At 48.5% G+C, this 16,163-nt stretch overlaps 1 protein-coding gene and 1 pseudogene across 1 annotated transcript; both read left to right on the top strand.

Moving 5' to 3' along the window:
• The first annotated feature begins 210 nt into the window (after nt 1-210).
• LOC117189390 lies at nt 211-2,513 on the top strand. Its single transcript, XM_033394510.1, has one exon. It carries the CDS (start codon nt 330-332, stop codon nt 2,277-2,279), a length of 1,950 nt encoding a protein of 649 aa, XP_033250401.1. The 5' UTR covers nt 211-329; the 3' UTR covers nt 2,280-2,513.
• Nucleotides 2,514-5,323: 2,810 nt separating this feature from the next.
• On the top strand, nt 5,324-7,601 carry LOC117189402 (annotated as a pseudogene).
• Nucleotides 7,602-16,163: the final 8,562 nt, after the last annotated feature.

Here is a 16,163-nt window from a genome sequence, read left to right as displayed (position 1 = left end):
ACCAATTAAGTTTGAGATAAAAGAAGAGTCAAGAATACCAGAGACACGCCAGCGACCTGGGGCAACAGAATATTTATTGACACATCTTTTGTATGGTGGTGGCGCACTCCCAAGGACATCCACAACCAGTCTCGGCTTGCGGTTCTTTTCCACTCTGAGCCGAACTCGGAGTGGCTATAAAAGGCCTCCTCTCTCAGCCAGAACGGCATCAGTCTTCCCCCGAACCCGGCAGAAGTAGTAGCAAAGTTTTGGAGCAGCCCCAGGAGCCCCCAAAAGTCCTACTAGTCACTAATCCCCTTGATTGGGAACCCAGTGAATCCAAGAGCAAGATGCGTTTGTTCGTACTCGGCCTGCTGGCCCTGGGCTCGGTCCAGGCCTTCTCCGTTGTGAGAACCATCCAACCCCGGCCAAATCCTCAGCTGGTGGCCTATGCACCGACCCGTGGCGAGTTTCCTGTGGCAAGTGGCCTAGCCCAGGGCTATGTCCGCTATCTGGACGGCACGGGAGCGGAGCGCCTGCTGGCCTACAACTATCCCGAGCCGCTGCACGGCATCCGTGCCAGCCCCAGCCTTTTGCGATCTGGTCTGGCGGAAGAGCAGCAGGACACTGCCCTCTTTCGGGCCTGGTGCGAGCAGCGCTACAACGTCATGCGCCTCGAACTGGAGCGCCTGCGCGCCCAAGGACTGAAGCCCTCGCCCCAAATGATGGCCCAGTTCGAGCCCCTCGAGCAGATCGTCAAGTTCTCGGCCTTTGATGCAGTGCCTGGTCTCAGTCCGGAGGTACAGCGTGCCCGTGACGAGCAGTTGCGTATCTGGAACGAAGCGCGGCTGGAGACTCACTACACAGACTTCAAGCCCCAAGAGAACATCGTCCAGGTGAAGACTGCCCAAAAGGAGGCGATCCCAGTGATCTACGGCCAGCAGCAACAGTACCAGATCAAGAGCTCCAACCCTCTGGTGGCCACGAAGACTATTGAGACACCGCAGACGCACTCCTATGGACAGTTTGCTCCTAGTCCGCAGAACCCGTTCCTGTTGAAGGCTGCTACGATTCCCGTATACACTGGCCCCACCAACGAATCACCCCATCCCGTGGAGGAAACCCCAGAGGTGAAGCTGGCCCGCGAGGAGCATCTCAAGCAGTTCAACGAGACCCCGGAGGTGAAGCTGGCCCGGAAAGAGCATCTCAAGCAGTTCAACGAAGCTCTGCTCCGCCAACCTGCCAATAAACCCATCCTTAAGTCCACACTAGTACTGCAGCAGAATCTTTTCACTCCTTCCCATGCGAGCATTAAGACCATTCAGACACCTCAACCTGTGGAGGAGACTCCGGAGATGAAGCTGGCCCGGGAAGAGCATCTCAAGCAGTTCAACGAGGCCATTCTCAGACAACCCATTGATGTTCAGCAGCAGCCGCTGATCCCGATTGCGCCCTTTGCTCCTTTCCCCAATTTGAAGGCTGGCCTCGTCCAGGGTCCCCAGCCAATCCAGGAAACTCCCGAAGTTATTCGGGCCCGCGAGCAGCACCTCATTCTGCTTGGCCAGGCCAAGCTGAAGGCCGAGGACAAGGTGGCCGATATCGAGGACCTGATTCGCCTCGAGGAGCTCGATCGGGACAACGAGAAGCTGCGGGAAAAGGAGCGACAAGAGATGGAGCAGAAGGAGGCTGCACTGGAGCAATTGCGGGAACAAGAGCGCCTCAGCCAGGAGACGCGCCTCCTCGAGACCGAACGTCTCAAGATCGAGGAAGAAGACCGCCAGCGGCTGTACTCTGAGCGGGAGGCCGAGCAGCAGGAGCTGAAAAGCACCAACTACGAGACGGAGACTCCCACCGACAGCTCCCTTCCCATCTTCCTGTATGTCGGTGTCGTTGCCGATGCCGCGCAGGGTAACATCAAGATCCTGGCCTCCCAGCCAGCTCCTGCTCCAGCACAGCCGCAAGGACAGACCATCAGCCAGCAGCAGTCGGTCCAGAACGGATTCTTCCTGCGCATCGAAACGAATCAGCCCAATGCCATCCAGAGCTCCACGGCACCAATCAGTGGTCCATCGATTGTCTATACGGACAAGGGACTAGGAAATCCCTTCCTGGTTCGCTACACCGAACAGTTGCAGCAGCCACTCCAGGTCCTCCCATCCTCCTCGGTTCCTATCGAGAGTACTGGAGTCAGCGAACTGGAGCTGGCCACCCGGGAACACCTGCGTGCCCATGAGATCGCGCTGGAGCAGCTGCGTCTGGCCAATCTGGGGAATCCCTGGAACCCCGATTGTGACCACTGAGAAGCGAGATGATCCTTAAGAGACCCCCTACCATCCATCCAATTCGATTCACTTGCATTGCCCTTAGGATAACCAAGACACCCACGATATTCGCACTAACAGTAAAACCCATTATTCACACTCACACTGACACCCACACCCACACCCTCATACTGATACTCATACTCGTACACCTGCATAGCTTAAGCTCCCAATTCGAAATGCATTCAGTTGATATACAACGCAAAAACGAGACGTGAACCGTAAATCCAATCATCTTGCGGGGCGTCAGGGGTAGAGCCACAAAGGAAATGTAATGCCTGATTTTACAGTTACTCATTTCAATTTCGAGTCGCCAGATTGTCCGAAGATCGATTAGGAATGCGTATAAAATGCTCAAATTACGCCGTAAACTGGCACAGATGAAGATGTTATCTGATCTGATCGAGTCCGCACCGGATCAATCTCTGCTCCGCACTTGACGCATATGTAACAAGCTCGAACGGTACATGACGTGATGGTGCTGGAACCGTAGGATACCTCTTGCCCTGGCACCAAACACAGACACAGACCTAGAGGCCTACGGATCAAAGATGATCTGATTTCGGCTATAATAATGCACAAGAGGGTATTGTAAGGAAATCGGAAACTAGGCCAGATCGGCATTATTCATGCGAATGTTCCAAATTATAATGCTACACCTTGGAAAATGGGCTGTTATTATACCCGATACTCAAAATGAGTATTGGGGTATATTAGATTTGTGGTAAAAGTGGGTGTGTGTAACGTCCAGAAGGAATCGTTTCCGACCCCATAAAGAATATATATTCTTGATCAGCATCAATAGCCGAGTCGATTGAGCCCTGTCTGTCTGTCCGTCTGTCCGTCTGTCCGTCCGTCCGTCTGTCCGTCCCCTTCAGCGCCTAGTGCTCAAAGACTATAAGAGCTAGAGCAACGATGTTTTGGATCCAGATTTCTGTGATATGTCACTGCTACAAAAATATTTCAAAACTTCGCCCCGCCCACTTCCGCCCCCACAATGGACGAAAATCTGTGGCATCCACATTTTTAAAGATACGATAAAAAAAAAAACGCAGAATCGTAGAGGATGACTATATGTTTTAGAATGTAAGATCTCAACCAGATCGTATAATTATTATAGCCAGAATCAAGAAAACAATTTCATTCTTTCTCGCTCTGTCTCTCTCTAACACACAGGTTTCATGGTCGGTTTTGCCAATTGCAAAATATGAGTTCAAGGATCTCAGAACCTATAAGAGCCAGAGCAACCAAATTTGGTATCCACACTCCTGTGATATCGGACCTTGACCGTTTCGTGTTCAAATTTCGCCACACCCCCTTCCGCCCCCGCAAAGGACGAAAATCTGGGGCATCCACAAATCTCAGAGACTATTAAGGCTAGAGTAACCAAATTTGGTATCCGCACTTCTGTTAGATCTCACTTTTTAGTTTTCTCGTATCGTCGAAATTGTGGATGCCACAGATTTTCGCCCTTTGTGGGGGCGGAAGTGGGCGGGGCAAAGTTTTGAAATATTCTTGTAGCAGTGACATATCACAGAAGTCTGGATCCAAAACATCCTTGCTCTAGCTTTTATAGTCTTTGAGCACTAGGCGGTGAAGGGGACGGACAGACGGACGGACGGACAGACGGACAGACGGACGGACGGACAGACAGACATGGCTCAATCGACTCGGCTATTGATGCTGATCAAGGAATCAAGTAATATATACTTTATGGGGTCGGAAACGTTTCCGTCTGGACGTTACACACATCCACTTTACCACAAATCTAATATACCCCAATACTCATTTTGAGTATCGGGTATAAAAATCTGGCAAAGTATATCGGAAGCTTTGGCTAATGACACTACAAAGAGCGTATGGAATTAACATGTTCAGGTTGAGCCTTTTTTCGATCCATAAATCGAAACAATGAGCAGTCGAAGGATTCATTGCCTCCATCTTATACGGGTATAAATAAATTCATCGTGAACTTATGTTATTGGTTTTTTAAGCCTAATCGAGCCTCTTTTCCACAGATGTTTGTTTAATTTGATTACAATAAAAAGCCGATTCGCTGTTGATCTTCAACCACAAGAATGTGGTGGGGCTGGGATCTCTTTTTGTTCGCATGTACTCGTAATGCATACGAAAAATGATATAATTTGTAATACCGGACTGGTATTTTTTGTAACCTTATTGCACATTTGCCTCCGGCCAAAGGCTCTCTCCCTTGTGGCCGTATAACGGCGCCGGCTGGAATTAACTTGAATATATTTAAGCCGCTCCGCAGTCCGAACCGGTTGAAGGAAGCAGCACAGCACCCAAAGAAGAGGACATATCGGGGGTATTATGTGCTGTGGATTCTCCGTTCTCCCTGTGCTTCCTTCCCCCTCCCCAAAGCGTCATGCAGGCGCGACCATACGGCGACTGTACAAAAATAAGTTAACTCCTGTTTTACCTTATTTGGCAGTCAATTGAAAGGGAAGGGAACGGAAAGGGGTTAAAGCTGCAACCAGAAAACGAGACAAAGAGAGAGAGAGAGATCTACAGAGAGCAAGGGGGAGTGAAGCTTTTGACAAATTTAAACCATTATTCAGAATATACATATAGCTTCTGTCATTGATCAATCGATAGGCGATCGCGTGACTAATGGACTTGGCTAAAAGGCCCTTCACTTGGGTAGGACTTGGCTATAAATTTCAGGCAGCCAGGGCTAAAAATAAAACAGGTCTAACCTTGAACGAGGGGCCCAACCAAGCCACATAACGGAAGACGCGAAACGAAGTCTGGTCCTGGAATGGGAACGGAGCAGGTAACAGACGCTTTCTGGCTCTGACCAATTAAGTTTGAGATAAAAGAAGAGTCAAGAATCCCAGAGACACGCCAGCGACCTGGGGCAACAGAATATTTATTGACACATCCTGTATCTGGTGGTGGCGCACTCCCAAGGACATCCACAACCAGTCTCGGCTTGCGGTTCTTTTCCAATCTGAGCCGAACTCGGAGTGGCTATAAAAGGCCTCCTCTCTCAGCCAGAACGGCATCAGTCTTCCCCCGAACCCGGCAGAAGTAGTAGCGAAGTTTTGGAGCAGCCCCAGGAGCCCCCAAAAGTCCTACTAGTCACTAATCCCCTTGATTGGGAACCCAGTGAATCCAAGAGCAAGATGCGTTTGTTCGTACTCGGACTGCTGGCCCTGGGCTCGGTCCAGGCCTTCTCCGTTGTGAGAACCATCCAACCCCGGCCAAATCCTCAGCTGGTGGCCTATGCACCGACCCGTGGCGAGTTTCCTGTGGCAAGTGGCCTAGCCCAGGGCTATGTCCGCTATCTGGACGGCACGGGAGCGGAGCGCCTGCTGGCCTACAACTATCCCGAGCCGCTGCACGGCATCCGTGCCAGCCCCAGCCTTTTGCGATCTGGTCTGGCGGAAGAGCAGCAGGACACTGCCCTCTTTCGGGACTGGTGCGAGCAGCGCTACAACGTCATGCGCCTCGAACTGGAGCGCCTGCGCGCCCAAGGACTGAAGCCCTCGCCCCAAGTGATGGCCCAGTTCGAGCCCCTCGAGCAGATCGTCAAGTTCTCGGCCTTTGATGCAGTGCCTGGTCTCAGTCCGGAGGTACAGCGTGCCCGTGACGAGCAGTTGCGTATCTGGAACGAAGCGCGGCTGGAGACTCACTACACAGACTTCAAGCCCCAAGAGAACATCGTCCAGCTGAAGACTGCCCAAAAGGAGACGATCCCAGTGATCTACGGCCAGCAGCAACAGTACCAGATCAAGAGCTCCAACCCTCTGGTGGCCACGAAGACTATTGAGACACCGCAGACGCACTCCTATGGACAGTTTGCTCCTAGTCCGCAGAACCCGTTCCTGTTGAAGGCTGCTACGATTCCCGTATACACTGGCCCCACCAACGAATCACCCCATCCCGTGGAGGAAACCCCAGAGGTGAAGCTGGCCCGCGAGGAGCATCTCAAGCAGTTCAACGAGACCCCGGAGGTGAAGCTGGCCCGGAAAGAGCATCTCAAGCAGTTCAACGAAGCTCTGCTCCGCCAACCTGCCGATAAACCCATCCTTAAGTCCACACTAGTACTGCAGCAGAATCTTTTCACTCCTTCCCATGCGAGCATTAAGACCATTCAGACACCTCAACCTGTGGAGGAGACTCCGGAGGTGAAGCTGGCCCGGGAAGAGCATCTCAAGCAGTTCAACGAGGCCAACCTCAGACAACCCATTGATGTTCAGCAGCAGCCGCTGATTCCGATTGCGCCCTTTGCTCCTTTCCCCAATTTGAAGGCTGGCCTCGTCCAGGGTCCCCAGCCAATCCAGGAAACTCCCGAAGTTATTCGGGCCCGCGAGCAGCACCTCATTCTGCTTGGCCAGGCCAAGCTGAAGGCCGAGGACAAGGTGGCCGATATCGAGGACCTGATTCGCCTCGAGGAGCGCGAGCGGGACAACGAGAAGCTGCGGGAAAAGGAGCGACAAGAGATGGAGCAGAAGGAGGCTGCACTGGAGCAATTGCGGGAACAGGAGCGCCTCAGCCAGGAGACGCGCCTCCTCGGGGACCGAAGGGCTCAAGACGGAGGAAGAAGACCGCCAGCGGCTGTACTCTGAGCGGGAGGCCGAGCAGCAGGAGCTGAAAAGCACCAACTACGAGACGGAGACTCCCACCGTCAGCTCCCTTCCCATCTTCCTGTATGTCGGTGCCGTTGCCGATGCCGCGCAGGGTAACATCAAGATCCTGGCCTCCCAGCCAGCTCCTGCTCCAGCACAGCCGCAAGGACAGACCATCAGCCAGCGCATCCAAACGAATCAGCCCAATGCCATCCAGAGCTCCACGGCACCAATCAGTGGTCCATCGATTGTCTATACGGACAAGGGACTAGGAAATCCCTTCCTGGTTCGCTACACCGAACAGTTGCAGCAGCCACTCCAGGTCCTCCCATCCTCCTCGGTTCCTATCGAGAGTACTGGAGTCAGCGAACTGGAGCTGGCCACCCGGGAACACCTGCGTGCCCATGAGATCGCGCTGGAGCAGCTGCGTCTGGCCAATCTGGGGAATCCCTGGAACCCCGATTGTGACCACTGAGAAGCGAGATGATCCTTAAGAGACCCCCTACCATCCATCCAATTCGATTCACTTGCATTGCCCTTAGGATAACCAAGACACCCACGATATTCGCACTAACAGTAAAACCCATTATTCACACTCACACTGACACCCACACCCACACCCTCATACTGATACTCATACTCGTACACCTGCATAGCTTAAGCTCCCAATTCGAAATGCATTCAGTTGATATACAACGCAAAAACGAGACGTGAACCGTAAATCCAATCATCTTGCGGGGCGTCAGGGGTAGAGCCACAAAGGAAATGTAATGCCTGATTTTACAGTTACTCATTTCAATTTCGAGTCGCCAGATTGTCGGAAGATCGATTAGGAATGCGTATAAAATGCTCAAATTACGCCGTAAACTGGCACAGATGAAGATGTTATCTGATCTGATCAAGTCCGCACCGGATCAATCTCTGCTCCGCACTTGACGCATATGTAACAAGCTCGAACGGTACATGACGTGATGGTGCTGGAACCGTAGGATACCTCTTGCCCTGGCACCAAACACAGACACAGACCTAGAGGCCTACGGATCAAAGATGATCTGATTTCGGCTATAATAATGCACAAGAGGGTATTGTAAGGAAATCGGAAACTAGGCCAGATCGGCATTATTCATGCGAATGTTCCAAATTATAATGCTACACCTTGGAAAATGGGCTGTTATTATACCCGATACTCAAAATGAGTATTGGGGTATATTAGATTTGTGGTAAAAGTGGGTGTGTGTAACGTCCAGAAGGAATCGTTTCCGACCCCATAAAGTATATATATTCTTGATCAGCATCAATAGCCGAGTCGATTGAGCCCTGTCTGTCTGTCCGTCTGTCCGTCTGTCCGTCCGTCCGTCTGTCCGTCCCCTTCAGCGCCTAGTGCTCAAAGACTATAAGAGCTAGAGCAACGATGTTTTGGATCCAGATTTCTGTGATATGTCACTGCTACAAAAATATTTCAAAACTTCGCCCCGCCCACTTCCGCCCCCACAAAGGACGAAAATCTGTGGCATCCACATTTTTAAAGATACGTGTTTGTACACGGAGCGTTTTCCGCATTAATGTTAATTCACGGATGGGGGTGTGTTAGTTTTTTCTGCAAACGAATCAAAGTCTATACAAGAAAGAGAAAAGTCGATCGATCCAGTTGAGTATTAGGGAATAACTATTTATTACAAATCTTAGTGCTTGAGTACTGGGCATAAGAGAGAGAATACAGTGGTGAATTTAGTACAATTATGGTGAGTAAATACAAAAAGTGAGCGTAGGCTCTCTATTTTACGAGGGTCATTTAAATACTTGTTCCTTAAAGGAGTTTGACCGAACATCCCGGCCCCGTTGAAAGGACTGCTTTCAAACCACCGGAAGAATTGTCAACTTGTGTATTGGCCTGCAACATGTTCCATTTGCAGTGCGGAGGTGCACCACCCGTCCAAGTCCATCCTTCCCAAGCACAGTAGACTGCACTCGGCCTAGTTTCCAGCGTAGCGGTGGCAGGTTGTCCTCATGGATGATGACCAACGGTGAGGTTCGTTGAGGGTGCTGTCCACTTCGTGCGCGATCGCAATTCGTTGACATAGTCAGCAGACCATTGCTTCCAAAACCGTTGCTTGACGGCCGTAATCGCATCGTAGCGGTCCATACTTGACAGCTTGATATTCTCGAGGGACCTTTCAGGTAGTGATCGCAATGATTCGCCAACCAAGAGATGGCCAGCCGTGAGAGTGCTATAGTCATTTGGGTCTGACGAAAGCGGCGATAGCGGGCGCGAGTTGAGGATCGATTCTATCTCGACGACGACAGTGCTCAACTCTTCGAAGGTGAACCTGGTGTTGGCCAGCGTACGATTTAACAGCCCCTTTGCACTCTTGACTGCCGCTTCCCAAAGGCCTCCGAAATGAGGTGCCCTGGGGGAATAAAATGGAAATTAATAAAGTCAGATGCGCAAAATTTATAGATTGCATCTTGGGTCTGCTTTAAAAACATAAACTTTTTTAGTTCCTGCAGTTGATTCGATGCCCCTACAAAGTTAGTGGCATTATCGCAGAAGATGTCTGTCGGCAGCTTGCGACGACCTCCCATCCGTTTCAATGCGTTTAAGAACGCCTTTGTTGACAAATCAGAGACTACTTCGATGTGAACGGCCTTGGTGAGAAGGCAAACGAACACGGCTATGTATGCTTTTGTAGGTCCCTTTCCTCGAATGCGTAGATATGTGTTGATGGGTCCACAAAAGTCAACTCCACAGCGTTCAAAGGGTCGAGCCGGAGCGAGTAGCGGAGGCGGTAATGAGCCCATGAGTTGTTGTAGCAGCTTCGGTCTGTAGCGAACGCAGTGTACACAGGAGCGAACAATTCTACGTGCTAAGTCTCTGGCGTTAACGATCCAATACTCCAAACGAATGAGAGCGACTAGGGCCTTAGGTCCAGCGTGATAGTTCCGAAGATGCAAATGGCGAATATAGTTCCATACAAATTTGGACTGACTAGGCAGCAGCAACGGATGTTTTTGACCGTCTTGTAGGTCTGAGTATTCCAAACGTCCACCAACCTTGATAAGTTCGAATCCGTTCACGACTTCTAAAAAGGGAGTAAGAAACTTTAAGCTGCTTTTTAATGGTTTTTGCTTCTGAAGTAAACGGATGTCCTCTACAAAATGAGTTTGTTGAATGTTCCAAATAAGGCAATGTGAAGCAAAACGAAGTTCATCTGGCGTCGGTGAGGTTGTGGTAAACGTCGATTGCTTCCGACATCTCCTTATGAACCTAATCATCCAAGCAATGAGACGCAGACTGTGAGTGTACGAGCTGATATTATCGACGATGTTGAGGATATTATTTGTCTCGTGTACGGCAGCAAACAAACTTTTCCGATTCTCCGAGTTAACCACGTCCATGTCAATATCAAGTTTTCCACCAGTGGCGGACCAGCTTAGTGAATCTTCGACTAGAAGCGTAGGACCCGAAAACCATGGAGACTTAATCACCTCGCTCACGTTACAGCCTCGCGACAGAATATCAGCAGGGTTTTGATGTGTTGGCACATAGCGCCATTTTCCATCAGACGTTAAATCCTGAATATCGGACACTCGATTTCCAACAAAGGTCGATAAGGTGACTGAGTGTTGTTGCAACCAATGCAATACGAGCTGTGAGTCGCTCCAAAAATAAGATGTGATAGTGTGTTTACTGAATATGGCCTTGACTTTGTTATACAACTGAGAAAGTAGATGTGCGCCGCATAGTTCAAGCTTCGGAAGAGACTGTTTCTTCACTGGTGCTACTCTAGACTTAGAAGTGAACAATTTCACTGTGACCTGTCCAAGCGAATTCTCCCTGCGCACATAAACACAGCAGCCGTATGCCCGAATCGATGCGTCGCAAAATCCATGTATTTGAATGCTCCTAGTATCAGGCTGCAAACAAAAACGAGGTACCGCTAGTGACGACAGTGAATTCAGCGATTCCAAACACTTGCTCCATGCGTGGCTTAAATTCTGGGGGACAGACTCGTCCCAGTCGAGTTTCAAAAGCCACAACTCCTGAAGAATGATCTTAGAGACAATGACTAACGGTGATAGCAGACCGATTGGATCGAATAGCGACGACGCAGTAGACAAAATTGTTCGTTTTGTGGTAGTGGGATAGACTTCCTTTGGATTAAATGTGAAACTAAATGCATCTCTTCGTTGATGCCAAGTTAAGCCGAGTGTGCTGCTGACTGAGTTTTCTGAAATGTTTAATTCCTTGGTAGATTCGTCTTCCATCACGCCTGGATGATTTGAATGCCACTTGCATAATGGAAACTGACCACGAGCGAGAGTTGATGTGATTTCAGTTTTTAGTTTGAAGATTGTATCTATATCACCAGCCCCACACAAAAGGTCATCAACATAAAATGCAGTTTTAACAGCAGCAGCCCCTAATGGCCATGCATCCTTACAATCCTCAGCCAAGTAATGCAAACTACGAGTTGCGAGAAATGGGGCAGACGCAGTCCCATATGTCACTGTTTTGAGTTGGTAGGTTTGAAGATCCGTATTTGGAGATGCTCGCCACAAAATGTACTGGAATTTTCTATCTTTCTCACTCACAAGTACCTGCCTGTACATTTTTGTGACGTCGGCTGTGATGCCGAACCTATGCATGCGGAACCGCAGCAATTGCAAGTACAACTCATCCTGAATGGTAGGGCCGACTAAAAGTAGATCGTTAAGTGACCTTTGAGATGTTGTACGGCAAGAGGCGTCAAAGACAACTCTGAGCTTCGTCGATGTACTGTTTGGTTTCAGAACGAAATGGTGGGGTATATAATAATGCGGTTCTTCCAAGTTAGGATTCAGTACGAGGGACATATGGCCGAGACTTTCATATTCCTGCGGTAGACGAGCGAGACGTCTCTCAATGGCAAAAAATCGAGTTCGAGCTGTATCGAAGGAACTTCCAAGACAACTTGGATCTTCTTGAAATGGCAAGCGAACGACAATCCGCCCACTGGCATCCTGATGTGTTGTGTCCCTGAAATGGTCCTCACAGCGACGATGATTTGGGAGCATTCTAGCGCTTGGATCGACAAATGAGTCCACTTTCCATAATTGCTGCAAATTCTTGTCGATCGACTCTTCTACAGTCGCCAAGCACATAGTGGCTGTCTGTTATATTGCCGCTGGTACCTCCCAGCAACAACCCAACCAAAAAGAGTCTTCTGCAAAGTGGGAAGATTTGGACCAATGCGAATCTGGCCAACAGCTAGAGCTCCATAGAAGGCTTCGGTCCCCAGTAACAAATCAATACGTTTAGTCCTATAGAACGATTCGTCAGCCAATGGAGTGTTAGCTGGTAGGTTCCAATTCGATATGTCGATCTCACTATCTGGCTGGTAGGCAATATGGGATGTGATTCCAAGCTGGAGAGTGAGCTGATAGCCGGAAGTACGTGACTTAATAGAGGTAGTCGTACGAGCCTTCAAACTAGTCAGGGAGTCTCCTATACTGCGAATTCCAATGTGGTGTTTTTCACGACGAAGGCGAAGCTTTTGTGCAAAGGTTTCGGTTACAAAATTAACCTGAGAGCATGAATCAAGCAACGCTCTACCGAGTTTGTATTCACCTGTGGCATCCTTTACCAAAACCATAGCTGTTGCCAACAAAATTTGATCATCTGCTGCGATCTCCATATGAGAATGTGAAGCAGCTTGATGAGCTGTTTGCCAGAAGGGTTGCGCTGGTTGGAGTAGCGGTTCAGTAGTTGAAGATTGTCCTGCTGATGATTGGGGTGGCTGTTGCGGCTGAGAGTGATGCAAAGATGAATGATGATTCCGATTACAGGATCGGCAACGATGAGTCGATGAACATTGCGCCACTCTATGACCATTTCCAAGACAATTGATGCAGAGACCGAGGCGTTTTGCATTGTCGTACCGTTGGTTGCTGTTCATAGCCTTGAACTGAGCGCAATTAGAGATCTTATGGCCAGAACTAGAACAAAGTGTACAAGACGGATTAGTGATAGCAAACGACGAGTTTATTTGGTGATTAGAATGACGACTTGACTTATTGGATTCAGCCTTTCGTTGTGACGAAGTAGCAGCCGAGTTTCCAGACGAATGGAGAAACTGACAGTGGCGTTCCAAAAGCTGTGTGCATGCTAGCCAGGTTGGCAGAGTTTTGTAGTCCTGCGATTCCTTCCACTTGTTCCGAGTTTGCTGATCACACTTTTCCATTATAATATATATAACCATAGCGTGAACAATATTCTCAGGTTTGCCGATGGACTCCAGTGAGCTTAATATAGCGGATGCCTTATCCACTAGGCTGTGAAGCTGCTGACTGTTTGACCTTTCCACAGGTTGTAGTGCAAACAATGCCTCAATACCTTCTAAAAATATAAGAGTAGGATTATCAAAACGGCCTTTGAGTTTTGCTAGGGCCTTCGGATAGTTTTCGCTTGTAACCTGGAATGCCTGAATTGTATCTAATGCCGGCCCCGTGAGGCAGGTCAGCAAATAATTAAACTTTTCTATATTAGACAATCCAGACTCACGCACAACAATTTGCTCGAACGAGTGAATAAAATTCTTATAGTTTGCATATGTTCCGTCGAAAGTGGGTAGCGACAACCTTGGTAACGATGACTTCACTGGCGGTGGGTGGTAGTCCGGCGCAACAATGCTGGCGTTCAGATCTCCTCCCATTTTTTCCCTTATGGCTAGCTTGATTGCTATGTATGTATCCTCCAAATCTGCCCGTCCTTAATCATTCGGACTAAGGTCTTCAATATTAGCTTGGACATTTAAAACATTCTTGAAATACGTTTCTAAGATGTTCAACCGATAGCGAAGCTCATCATTGCATATCGGGGTTTCCGATTTAGCATCTACCACAGATTTGATCCGAGTTATATTGCTCCGTTGGCGTTTTAAGTCTTCGAGCGTCATCATTTTGTTGTGTAGTGTAATTACGCTGACACAGAACTAGAGCTTCCAAAAATAACAACAACAAAAAAACGCAGCAAGCAGCAGCAGCTAGAGCACAAAACCAACGGTGAAAGCAAAAGCAAAAGTTCCAGCAGCGGCAACGAAAGCAAAACGAAAGTGAAGCAGTGGAATTCCAATAGAAAGAATGCGTTGATCGATGGACCAAAGCAGGTAGCTGCAAAGAGAACGAACCGAGAATGCAAGCGCCGTTGAATGCGTTGTGGGTGACAAGCGAATGATAAAATTAAGCGAGAACGGCGAGAGCAAGGCGAGGACAACGATCCCGCGATCTAGACGAACAATTCTGATACGGTTTTCGGAACTTTCGATTGCAGCTGCGAGACGAGCGAATGTTGTAATTGTTGCCTTTGTAGATTGCGATTAGTTTAATTGTTCACAGAAGAATTAACATAACACACATGCCCCACGTTGGGCGCCAAAATGTTTGTACACGGAGCGTTTTCCGCATTAATGTTAATTCACGGATGGGGGTGTGTTAGTTTTTTCTGCAAACGAATCAAAGTCTATACAAGAAAGAGAAAAGTCGATCGATCCAGTTGAGTATTAGGGAATAACTATTTATTACAAATCTTAGTGCTTGAGTACTGGGCATAAGAGAGAGAATACAGTGGTGAATTTAGTACAATTATGGTGAGTAAATACAAAAAGTGAGCGTAGGCTCTCTATTTTACGAGGGTCATTTGAATACTTGTTCCTTAAAGGAGTTTGACCGAACAATACGATAAAACAAAAAACGCAGAATCGTAGAGGATGACTATATGTTTTAGAATGTAAGATCTCAACCAGATCGTATAATTATTATAGCCAGAATCAAGAAAACAATTTCATTTTTTCTCGCTCTGTCTCTCTCTAACACACAGGTTTCATGGTCGGCTTTGCCAATTGCAAAATATGAGTTCAAGGATCTCAGAACCTATAAGAGCCAGAGCAACCAAATTTGGTATCCACACTCCTGTGATATCGGACCTTGACCGTTTCGTGTCCAAATTTCGCCACACCCCCTTCCGCCCCCGCAAAGGACGAAAATCTGGGGCATCCACAAATCTCAGAGACTATTAAGGCTAGAGTAACCAAATTTGGTATCCGCACTTCTGTTAGATCTCACTATAAAACGTATATCTAAGAATTTCGTCCCACCCCCTTCCGCCCCCACAAAGGACGAAAATCTGTTGCATCCACAATATTGCACATTTGAGAAAACTAACGCAGAATAATAGATAGTGACCATATCTATCAGATTGCTGAATCTGGACCAGATCAGATAATTTTTATAGCCAAAAGGAACAAATCAATTTGCACCGGCTTCGCAGCGCCCGACGTCACGCTCAGACTGATTTTCTGTCTCTCTCGCACGCACTCTTTGTCGTGTCGTTTAATATTAGCTGCGTCTGCCGGAGGAGAGCCATACTGACTTAGTATCGGGTATAACTGTAGAGTTGCGGTGTCCGCAGCAACTCACAACGTTCCCCCTCGTTTTAATATTCACATTTATTCGATTTACATGGGAGAGAGGCAAAGGGGTCGATCAATTTTAATATAAACTTGATCTACTTGGCTTTCAGGCGAAAAATCGACATACCAAATTTGGTATCGCTAGCTGTTAAAGTCTCGCAAAGATCTAGTTGCTTATACCGCCATCCCGAACAGACAGACAGACAGACAGACGGATGTATCTAGAGTCTAGACTGATATGGATTATGGGTCTGTTACATATACTCGTTCGCCCGCAATATAGCCTTGTGTTCAGCAAGTAGCGGGTATTAAAATGTTGAGCAAATTTATACAGAACGGAATCCACTTTGCATCGAATCCCCATCCCCAGTTGTGTTCTGTTCTGCCCTGCTCTGCTCTGCTCTACACTGACCTGGCACAAGACGAACCGAACCGTTAATCGCCGGTGGAATTGATGAAATTGCCGTTGGCTTTCTACCTACATACCCCTGCTACCGGCTACATGCTACCTGCTGCTTGCTGCCTGCTGCCTGCTGCCTACCGTGTGCCCTGCCTTGATTTCCCTAACGATTGCGTGGCGTATGAGTAATAACAGCAAAGTGCAGGGAAAGTGACTAATGAAAGATGTTCTACACACTGCCATATATGGCCAAGAGCAACACGATGATACGAAGATACGACGATTGGGCGGATGCAGAGAGCACAGCATATGACAGCATGTAGAACTTGTCAGGAAATAGCGATGGTTCTGCGTCTTCTAAGACCAAAGTTCATCGGCATGAATCACGCGGGGGTTGGGAGAGATTGCTGAAGTCTTATGATGA

The sequence above is a fragment of the Drosophila miranda genome, assembly GCF_003369915.1.
Source record: "Drosophila miranda strain MSH22 chromosome Y unlocalized genomic scaffold, D.miranda_PacBio2.1 Contig_Y1_pilon, whole genome shotgun sequence".
Classification (NCBI taxonomy): domain Eukaryota; kingdom Metazoa; phylum Arthropoda; class Insecta; order Diptera; family Drosophilidae; genus Drosophila; species Drosophila miranda.
The sequence above is the reverse complement of the archived record's forward strand: the minus strand, read 5'-3'. Positions and strand labels throughout refer to the sequence as shown.